General features: G+C 49.3%; 1 protein-coding gene across 1 annotated transcript; it reads left to right on the forward strand.

Annotated features, from left to right (window-relative positions):
* Nucleotides 1-3,072: 3,072 nt before the first annotated feature.
* On the forward strand, nt 3,073-10,369 carry emc10 (ER membrane protein complex subunit 10). Its single transcript, XM_041237746.1, has 8 exons — nt 3,073-3,495; nt 4,640-4,706; nt 4,906-5,018; nt 5,247-5,349; nt 6,590-6,772; nt 7,315-7,318; nt 9,295-9,388; nt 10,118-10,369. Exons 1-8 carry the CDS (start codon nt 3,388-3,390, stop codon nt 10,208-10,210), a joined length of 765 nt encoding a protein of 254 aa, XP_041093680.1. The 5' UTR covers nt 3,073-3,387; the 3' UTR covers nt 10,211-10,369.
* The last annotated feature ends 11 nt before the right edge of the window (nt 10,370-10,380 follow it).

Consider the following 10,380-nt stretch of genomic DNA (forward strand, 5'->3'; position numbering starts at 1 on the left):
TGTATTAAATATTTTTTAAGTACATCACAAGCCTCAAACAATGCAAAATGCTGCTCTCCTGGACTGATGAAGGCACTAGAGCCCCAAACTAGAGCTGCTCTGCTGGACTCAGTTTAGTTTCAGTAACGCTGATGAAGGCACTAGAGCCCCAAACTAGAGCTGCTCTGCTGGACTCAGTTTAGTTTCAATAACGCTGATGAAGGCACTAGAGCCCCAAACTAGAGCTGCTCTGCTGGACTCAGTTTAGTTTCAATAACGCTGATGAAGGCACTAGAGCCCCAAACTAGAGCTGCTCTGCTGGACTCAGTTTAGTTTCAATAACGCTGATGAAGGCACTAGAGCCCCAAACTAGAGCTGCTCTGCTGGACTCAGTTTAGTTTCAATAACGCTGATGAAGGCACTAGAGCCCCAAACTAGAGCTGCTCTGCTTGACTCAGTTTAGTTTCAGTAACGCTGATGAATGCACTAGAGCCCCAAACTAGAGCTGCTCTGCTGGACTCAGTTTAGTTTCAATAACGCTGATGAAGGCACTAGAGCCCCAAACTAGAGCTGCTCTGCTGGACTCAGTTTAGTTTCAGTAACGCTGATGAAGGCACTAGAGCCCCAAACTAGAGCTGCTCTGCTGGACTCAGTTTAGTTTCAGTAACGCTGATGAAGGCACTAGAGCCCAAAACTGGCTGCTCTTTCAATGGAGATTAGAGCACCAAACTAGAGCTGCTCTGCTGGAGTTTCAATAACACTGTGAAAGCACTTTCAAGTAACACTGATGAAGGCACTAGTGCCCAAAGTCACACCCACCCAGACGAAGACGCACACTCTCTCTAACTCTGATGAAGGCACTCTCCCCTCTCTCTCTCTCTCTCTGCTTCTCTCTCTCGTTTCTCTCTCTCGACTGATGAGTGTTGAGACACTCGCACACTCACACACTTAAGAGAGTCAGAGGAGGGTCAGGGAGAGGCTGGAGGCGGGATTTGAGAAACTAGCCATCCCAAGACTCTAGAAAGATCTATTTGTAGCGAGGGTCGTCTGTGTGTCTCAGTGTGTGTGCTGTCTCTGTGTGTGTGTCTCAGTGTGTGTGTCACTAGAGTGTGTCTCAAGTGCTCTGTGTGTCAGTGTGTTTCAGTGTGCTGTGTGTCACTAGTGTGTCACTGTGAGCCGGTGTGTGTGTGTGAAACAGTGTCTGTGTGTCTCAGTGTGTGTTCAATGTCTGTGTCTCAAAGTGTTTCTGTTCTGTGTGAGAGTCACACCCACCCAGTAAGAAGACGCACACTCGAGCACAGTGTCAAGGGGACGGTCCTCACACAGAGAAGGGACACAGTGGGTGGGTCCTCCTCTCTCTCTCTCTCTCTCTCTCTCTCTGTGTGTCTGTGTGTGCGTGTGTGTGTGACCCACTCGGATCTCTCTCTCGAGATATGTTTGTCACCACACAAAACTCAACACCTACCAGTAGACTCCAGATTAGAGTAGAGCGAGATCAGATGGACTGTCTTCGTTGTCGAGGGCTATCTCAGGCAAAGAATTGGACACTCGACAGAGAGACCACACTAGAAAGACTCAGGCACTTAAGAGAGTCAGAGGAGGGTCAGGGAGAGGCTGGAGGCGGGATTTGAGAAACTAGCCATCCCAAGACTCTAGAAAGATCTATTTGTAGCGAGGGTCGTCTGTGTGTCTCAGTGGTGAACGCAGTGCAATCACATCATCAAGTCACAGATTTGTGCTGGTGTGTGCTGTGTGCGTGTGTCTCAGTGTGTATGTGTCTGTGTGTCTCAGTGTGTGTGACACAGTCAGTGTGTGTATCATGTGTGTCTAGTGTCAGTGTGTATCTCTGTCTATCCAACCTCCCAATCTGTACAGAGACCTCTCCTCTCTCCTGTCTAATATCTTCTCCTTACTTCTGTCTGACTATCGTAGTCAAAGACGATCTGTGTCCACTCTCGTTCTACTGTGCTCTCTAACCTCCTCCCTCTCTATCCTCTCATCTCTATCTCAGCCGCCTCCCCTTCGTAGCTGTCCGTGTGTCGTGTCTCTCTGGCTGTCTCCTCTGTCCTAGAGATTCAGAAAAAGAGAAAGAGAGACAGAGCAGACAGATCACAGACAGACAGGAGAGAGGAGGAGTAACGACAGGGGAGAGGAGACAGACAGACAGAATAGACACACAGACAAGACCTGACAGACAGACAGACAGACAAAACATGTCTGTACGCCGACAGAGAAGAGGCAGATACACCACGATGAGCGAAATTGAGAGATCAACGAGGAGATATCTAGTTTTGAGTGCTTGAGATCTGACAGCTGGAGAGACAGTGTGATGTTCGTAATGACAGACAGACAGAAGCACAGGTGCTGAGACAGAGTCAGTGAGAGAACATGACACGAGGGGATTAGGAGCTGAGAGAGAGAGAGAGAGAGAGAGACAGAGAGAGAGAGGGAGAGAGAGGAGAGAGAGAAGAGAGAGAGAGAGAGAGAGAGAGAGGAGAGAGAGGGAGAAGAGAGAGAGAGAGAGAGGGAGGAGAGAGATACCTAGAGAGAGATGAGGGAAGAGCAGAAAAAAAAACGGGAAGCCAAAAGAGAGATACGGGGACGTCCAGTTCCGAGAGAGAGAGAGGGGAGAGAGAGAGAGAGAGAGGTAGAGAGAGGAGGAGAGGAGAGGGAGAGAGAGGAGAGAGAGGAGAGAGACGGAGAGACTGAGAGAGAGGGGAGAGGAGGGAGAGAGAGAGGAGAGAGGTGTCAGTGAGTGGGATAGTTTTGAGTGCTTGAGATCTGACAGCTGGAGAGAGAGAGGGAGAGAGAGAGAGAGAGAGACAGAGAGAGAGAGAAGCACAGGTGCTGAGACAGACGAGGAGGAGAACGTGAGAGACAAGGAGATTAGAGAGAGAGAGAGGGGAGCGGAGAGAGGAGAGAGAGAGAGGGAGAGAGGAGAGAGGAGAGGAGAGGAGAGAGAGGGAGAGAGGGGAGGAGAGGAGAGAGAGGAGAGGGGAGAGAGAGAGAGAGAGAGAGAGAGAGAGGAGAGGAGAGAGAGAGTGTGTGTGTGTGTTTTATGTGAGTGTGTGTGTGTGTGTCTGTCTGTCTGTCTGCAGCTTTAATGACACTAAGCTCTTTTCAGAGTGTAGTAAACTAACACAGACACCAAGAAGAAGAGATTATATTGTAGCTTCAAACCTGCAAATTCTGCCTAAAACTCTCTAGACTGTCACCAGAAATCACCGGCGCTGTCGCAGATCAACTCCAGGTGTCGCTAAAGTCCCCCCCCCCCCCCCCCCCCCTCCTCCCCGCACCCAAACTGCCCTTCTCCTTCCCACAACACCCTTCGCTCCGGTTGTGTGTGTTTTTGCCCTTCTGTTTCCCGGCAGCCCCCCCCCGGTTCTCCGCCCCGGTGTTTTGTGAGCCATGGCCGGGTTCGGGGTGCTGTTTCTGCGGGTCTCGCTGTTCGGGACGGGCTTGGTGTTCGGGGCGGCTCGGCTCGCCGGGGCAGCGGAGTGCAATCCGGGCCGGAGGGTGAGAGACAGAGGGAGGGGAGAGACAGATGGAGAGGTAGGACCCTGTCACCCTGGGGGAGCCCTGTCCGAGAGGGAGGGGGACAGGGGTCCCCACGGGGTGCGCGCAAAGGAGATGCAAAATGCAAACGCATGCACAAAAAAAAAAAAGAGAATATTTTATATTTGGTTTATTTAAATATATATATAGTAACAAACTTGAATGTTAACGTTTATTTATTTTTATTTTTTTATATATAAAATACCTCGAAGTGATCTCTGGTTGCGTGTCGGCTGGTTTTTTTTGGGGGGGAGAAAGTTTTTGGGATGTTTGGAGAGACCCGTTCCTTTGTGTAATTTCTAATCTTGTTTTAAATAATGTAACTTTATAATAATATGACTTAAAATGTGACAACGCTGTTATTCTAATTGATTTATTTCTCTCTCTCTGGCACTCTCCAAAATGTGTATGTATTTTTAACCTTGAAAAAGCTTCCTGTTGTTTTACCAATTATTATTATTATTATTATTATTATTATATTATTATTATTTATATTATTATGTTTGTTATTAATTCTATTGCAAAGAGCTTGAAAGCGATTTGAAGTCGATGTTTTGGAGACCTCGTGATCGCTGTCGCGATTATTCGTTCGACTTTTTTTAATCGATTTAGCGTTCGGAAAAAAAACATGAGGATGCCGCTTTTTTAATCGCGCCCGCGATTGAAAAACGCGTTATCAGAGTTTAACTATTAGTTAATGATATGATAATTAATGATGATGACGCCGTGCAGTGAGGGTGAAACGCAAACGTTCAGGCAGCCATTGCAATATATATATATAATATATATATATATATATATATAATATAATCATATTATATATATAATATATAATATATAAAGCGTAGCAGTGATAATCACAAGGCGCTCGCGCAAAGCGCAGCCTCGTCGCAGTGTCGAGCGACACGTTCTCCGGTCCACACACTGAGAGAGTGTTGTGTTGCTAGCGGAGGACGGGGTCTCTGCGCGCGTTCCCCAAGTCGCTGAGCGAGCCCCAGGGTGTGTGTCCCTCAGCCCCGACTCGACCCTAAACTTGGGCCCTTTGTTTAGAATTATCTAATAAAATTATGGGTTAATTCGTTCGAAAGGTGGGGGGATTTTTAAGCCAGGAGATGCGCAAGAGGTTGATGTCACTGGGCTGGCGATTCAGCTGGAGCATTCGTTCGAAGTGGGTGAGTGTGGGGCTCCCAACTGTACCTCGTTGTCAGTGACACTGTGTGTGTGTGTGTGTGTGTCTCCTCTCATTATCAGTGACACTGTGTGTGTGTTTGTGTCTCCTCTCTCTCTCGTTATCAATGACGTATCTATCTCCTCTCTCTCTCCTCTCTCATCTCTCTCTCTCTCTCCTCTCTCCTCTCCTCTCTCTCTCAGATGACCGTGCCCGGTTCTCGGTTCGAGGGTCTGTGTTTTTGAAGCCAGGGAGAGACGGGGGCGCCCTTTTGTCCCAGAACCAGCTGGGGGAGGAGGAGAGGAACAGGCTGCGGGTGAGAGAAGCAGAGAGACTCGGGTTCCACCAGTAGGGGGCAGGACTGGAGCACACGTCAATCAGAGACTGTCGACACACACACACACACAGAGTCGTTATGGGAGGGAGAGAGTCAGTTGTTGATCAGATCAGCTGTCAGTTTATAAGCTGACACAGACAGACTCATACAGGTCTAGTTAGGGAGACGTTGACTCTCTGTCTGTCTGTCTCGCCCCATCTTGTCCAGGAGGTGTCCTCTGTGGACGGGCTGTATCGTGTTCGGATTCCGAGGAAATCGTGTCAGACTGGAGCAGAGGACGCCTACGTGACATCGTTCGTGAGGGCGGTGAGTTCAGCCAATCAGAGAGCAGCAGAAGGACTTGACTTCCTCTCTCAGTCTCTTCTGGTTTGGAGTTTCTGATCCAGTGCAGTTCTGGGTGACGAAGGCATTAAAACGTTTCTCTGCTAACTTGACTTTCTCTCTCAGTCTCTTCTGGTTTGGAGTTTCTGATCCAGTGCAGTTCTGGGTGATGAAGGCATTAAAACGTTTCTCTGCTAACTTGACTTTCTCTCTCAGTCTCTTCTGGTTTGGAGTTTCTGATCCAGTGCAGTTCTGGGATGACGAAGGCATTAAAACGTTTCTCTGCTAACTTGACTTTCTCTCTCAGTCTCTTCTGGTTTGGAGTTTCTGATCCAGTGCAGTTCTGGGTGACGAAGGCATTAAAACGTTTCTCTGCTAACTTGACTTTCTCTCTCAGTCTCTTCTGGTTTGGAGTTTCTGATCCAGTGCAGTTCTGGGTGACGAAGGCATTAAAACGTTTCTCTGCTAACTTGACTTTCTCTCTCAGTCTCTTCTGGTTTGGAGTTTCTGATCCAGTGCAGTTCTGGGTGACGAAGGCATTAAAACGTTTCTCTGCTAACTTGACTTTCTCTCTCAGTCTCTTCTGGTTTGGAGTTTCTGATCCAGTGCAGTTCTGGGTGACGAAGGCATTAAAACGTTTCTCTGCTAACTTGACTTTCTCTCTCAGTCTCTTCTGGTTTGGAGTTTCTGATCCAGTGCAGTTCTGGGATGACGAAGGCATTAAAACGTTTCTCTGCTAACTTGACTTTCTCTCTCAGTCTCTTCTGGTTTGGAGTTTCTGATCCAGTGCAGTTCTGGGTGACGAAGGCATTAAAACGTTTCTCTGCTAACTTGACTTTCTCTCTCAGTCTCTTCTGGTTTGGAGTTTCTGATCCAGTGCAGTTCTGGGTGACGAAGGCATTAAAACGTTTCTCTGCTAACTTGACTTTCTCTCTCAGTCTCTTCTGGTTTGGAGTTTCTCTGCATTCTGGAACTGACGAAGTGCGTTTCTCTGCTAACTTGACTTTCTCTCTCTTCAGGAGTCGCCCTCTCTGATGTCATCACTGTCAACACTGTGTGTCGCTGCTAACTCATGATTAGCAGTCACGCTGCCAGTGTGTCGTGCACTCTCTCAGAGGTCGAGGACGTTGACAGGAACTGTTCAACACCACGCTGAGTTCATGGGACCCTCGCTAGCGCATTGTGAGTCTCCCTGCTCTATGTGTGCGTGCGTCTCTCTCTCTCTTTAGCGGTGACTCTGTGTGTGAGTCTGCACCTCTCTGATGTCATCACTGTCAACACTGACGTCGCCGGCAACGTCATTGGTGTTTCCATAGTTACGCTGCCAGGGTCGTGCACGGGGTCAGAGGTCGAGGACGTTGACCTGGAACTGTTCAACACCACGCTGAGCATCATGGGACCCTCGCTAGCACGCTGTGTGAGTCTCCCAGTCTCTATGTGGTGACGCTGCGTGCGTCTCTCTCTCTCATTAGCGGTGACACTGTGTGTGTCTCTCTCTCTCTCTCTCTCGCATAGCGGTGACGCTGTGTGTGTCTCTGTGCCTCTCTCTCATTAGCGGTGACGCTGTGTGTGTCTCTCTCTCTCTCTCATTAGCTGTGACGCTGTGTGTGTCTCTGCCTCTCTCATTAGCAGTGACGCTGTGTGTGTCTCTCTCTCTCTCATTAGCAGTGACGCTGTGTGTGTCTCGATGTTGTGTGTGTGTCTCTCTCTCTCTCATAGCGGCTTGATGACGCTGTAGTAATGCCTGTGTTGTGTGTGTGTGTCTCTCTCTCTCTCATTAGCGGTGACGCTGTGTGTGTCTCTGTGCCTCTCTCTCATTAGCGGTGACGCTTTGACGGAGGTGTGTGTCTCTGTGTGTGACACTGACCAGCATCTAGGGGAGGTGTGTTAGCTGTTGTGTGTGTCTCTCTCTGCTCACACAGGGGACACGGGAGATGACGCTCGTGAGTGTTAGCACTGTTTTGTGTGTGTGTGGTCTCTCTCTCTCTTCATAGCGGTGACGATTGTGTGGTCGGTGTCTCTATCTATCTCATTGAGCGGTGAATTGCGCGTGTGTGTTCTCTCTCTCTCTCTCATTAGCGGTGACGCTGTGTGTGTGTTTCTATCTCTCATTGCATTAGTGGTGTGATGATGTTGTTGTGTCTCCTCTCTCATTAGCGGTCAATTAGCGGTGACGCTGTGCTGTGTGTCTCTGTGCCTCTCTTCATTAGCGGTGACTGATGTGTGTGTTCTGTCTTCTATCTCATTAGAGCGGGTGTTGATGAGTGTGTTCTCTCTGCTTCTCATCTCTGTTAATTAGACGGTTTGGGGTTTGTGAAGTGCGTGTGTGGTTCTCTCTCTCTCTCATTAAAGGTTGAATGTGTGTGACGCTTTGTGTATCTGTCCTCTCTCTCAATTAGCAGTGAAGTGACGTGTGTCTGTGTCTCTCTCTCTATTAGCGTGTTTGACGCTGTGACGCTATCTACTCTGTGCGTGTCTGTCTCTCTCTCATTAGCAGTGACGCTGTGTGTGTCTCTCTCTCTCTCTCATTAGCAGTGACGCTGTGTGTGTCTCTCTCTCTCTCATTAGCGGTGACGCTGTGTGTGTCTCTGTGCCTCTCTCTCATTAGCAGTGACGCTGTGTGTGTCTCTCTCTCTCTCATTAGCAGTGACGCTGTGTGTGTCTCTCTGCTCTCTCTCATTAGCAGTGACGCTGTGTGTGTCTCTCTCTCTCACATTAGCGGTGACCTCTCTCTCTCTCTCATTAGCAGTGACGCTGTGTGTGTCTCTCTCTCTCTCATTAGCGGTGACGCTGTGTGTGTCTCTCTCTCTCTCATTAGCGGTGACGCTGTGTGTGTCTCTCTCTCTCTCTCATTAGCGGTGACGCTGTGTGTGTCTCTGTGCCTCTCTCTCATTAGCGGTGACGCTGTGTGTGTCTCTGTCTCTCTCTCTCATTAGCAGTGACGCTGTGTGTGTCTCTCTCTCTCTCTCTCTCTCATAGCAGTGACGCTGTGTGTGTCTCTCTCTCTCTCATTAGCGGTGACGCTGTGTGTGTCTCTCTCTCTCTCATTAGCGGTGACGCTGTGTGTGTCTCTCTCTCTCTCTCATTAGCAGTGACGCTGTGTGTGTCTCTCTCTCTCTCATTAGCGGTGACGCTGTGTGTGTCTCTCTCTCTCTCATTAGCGGTGACGCTGTGTGTGTCTCTCTCTCTCTCATTAGCGGTGACGCTGTGTGTGTCTCTCTCTCTCATTAGCGGTGACGCTGTGTGTGTCTCTCTCTCTCTCATTAGCGGTGACGCTGTGTGTGTCTCTGTGCCTCTCTCTCATTAGCGGTGACGCTGTGTGTGTCTCTGTGTCTCTCTCTCATTAGCAGTGACGCTGTGTGTGTCTCTCTCTCTCTCATTAGCAGTGACGCTGTGTGTGTCTCTGTGTCTCTCTCTCTCATTAGCGGTGACGCTGTGTGTGTCTCTGTGCCTCTCTCTCATTAGCGGTGACGCTGTGTGTGTCTCTGTGCCTCTCTCTCATTAGCGGTGACGCTGTGTGTGTCTCTCTCTCTCTCATTAGCAGTGACGCTGTGTGTGTCTCTGTGCCTCTCTCTCATTAGCGGTGACGCTGTGTGTGTCTCTCTCTCTCTCATTAGCAGTGACGCTGTGTGTGTCTCTCTGTCTCTCTCTCATTAGCAGTGACGCTGTGTGTGTCTCTCTCTCTCTCATTAGCGGTGACGCTGTGTGTGTCTCTGTCTCTCTCATTATGTGAGTGTGTCTCTCTCTCTCTCTTTATCGGTGACGCTGTGTGTGTCTCTCTCTCTCTCATTAGCAGTGACGCTGTGTGTGTCTCTCTCTCTCATTAGCAGTGACGCTGTGTGTGTCTCTCTCTCTCATTAGCGGTGACGCTGTGTGTGTCTCTCTCTCTCTCATTAGCGGTGACGCTGTGTGTGTGTCTCTCTCTCTCTCTCAGTCCAGAGACGGCCGTGTTTATTGAACGGATGGAGCAGGAGCAAGCACAGAAAGCCAAGAACCCACAAGAGCAGAAATCATTCTTTGCTAAATATGTAAGTCAATAGATATTATTTGTTTGGCTCTGTACCTCTCTTAGGACTACAGCTCCCAGCATGCCTCTGCACCCGCGGGCCGTGGCGAGGGATGCTGGGAGCTGTAGTTCTTTAACTCCAGAGCTCCGGCTGTGTTCTTGTATCTCAATACAGATCATTTAAACACCTCAGTCCAGCTGCCTGCTGTAGACTCATGTCGGCTCATCTCTATATTAGTGATAGCGCCATCTAGTGCACAGCTAGTGTATTGCTGGCAATCCCAGTGTCCGAACACTAGGTGGCGCTGGGGGGGGGGGGGGGGGGGGGGGGGGTATGCCTCCCAGTTTTAGTCCCGTTTCTTTTGGGTGTTTTTGTTTTTGAGTTTTTTTTTAATTTTCGTTAATTTTGTTTCTCATTAAACCCGTCTGCGATTTTAAGACCTTTTAATAAAACTAATCAAATCAACAGGATGTGTTGTCAGCTTGAAGAATTAACCTCTTCCCTCTCTCCCTCCCCTTCTCTCATCTCTGTCTTCATCTCTCTCTCCTCTCTCCCCTTTCTCCCTTCTCTCTTGTGTCTCCTCTCTCGCTCTCTCTCCTCCCTCTCTCCTCCCTCTCCCCTCTCCTCTCTCCTCTTTCTCCTCTCTCTCCTCTCCTCTCCCTCCTCCTCCTCTCCTCTCCTCTCTCTCCCTCTCCTCCCCCCCTCTCCTCTCTCGCTCTCTCCTCCTCCCTTTCTCCTCTCCTCTCTCAGTGGATGTATATCGTTCCTCTCGTTCTCTTCCTCATGATGTCTGGCGCTCAAGATCAGGGCGGGGCCGGGGGAGCCAATGGGGGAGGCCGCTGAGATGACATCACGGGGGGGGGGCTGGGAAGCAGCGGAGGGCGTCGCACTCAAACCCTTCCTGACGGCAACGGATTCCAAAACTTGCCAGCTGTGATTTTACCCCCCCCCCCCCCCCCAAAAAAAATTAATTTATCTTTCAATAAATTGAATTTGTTTGTTTTTTTCGTCTT

Source organism: Polyodon spathula, chromosome 45, assembly GCF_017654505.1.
Source record: "Polyodon spathula isolate WHYD16114869_AA chromosome 45, ASM1765450v1, whole genome shotgun sequence".
NCBI classification, from domain to species: Eukaryota; Metazoa; Chordata; class Actinopteri; order Acipenseriformes; family Polyodontidae; genus Polyodon; species Polyodon spathula.

Excerpts from the sequence above, each read along its gene's own strand:
- emc10 (XM_041237746.1), top strand. The coding sequence starts at position 3,388 with ATGGCCGGGTTCGGGGTGCTGTTTCTGCGGGTCTCGCTGTTCGGGACG. Across the intron at positions 5,019-5,246 it reads AGGAGAGGAACAGGCTGCGG|GAGGTGTCCTCTGTGGACGG; the intron begins GTGAGAGAAGCA and ends CATCTTGTCCAG. Across the intron at positions 9,389-10,117 it reads AATCATTCTTTGCTAAATAT|TGGATGTATATCGTTCCTCT; the intron begins GTAAGTCAATAG and ends CTCCTCTCTCAG.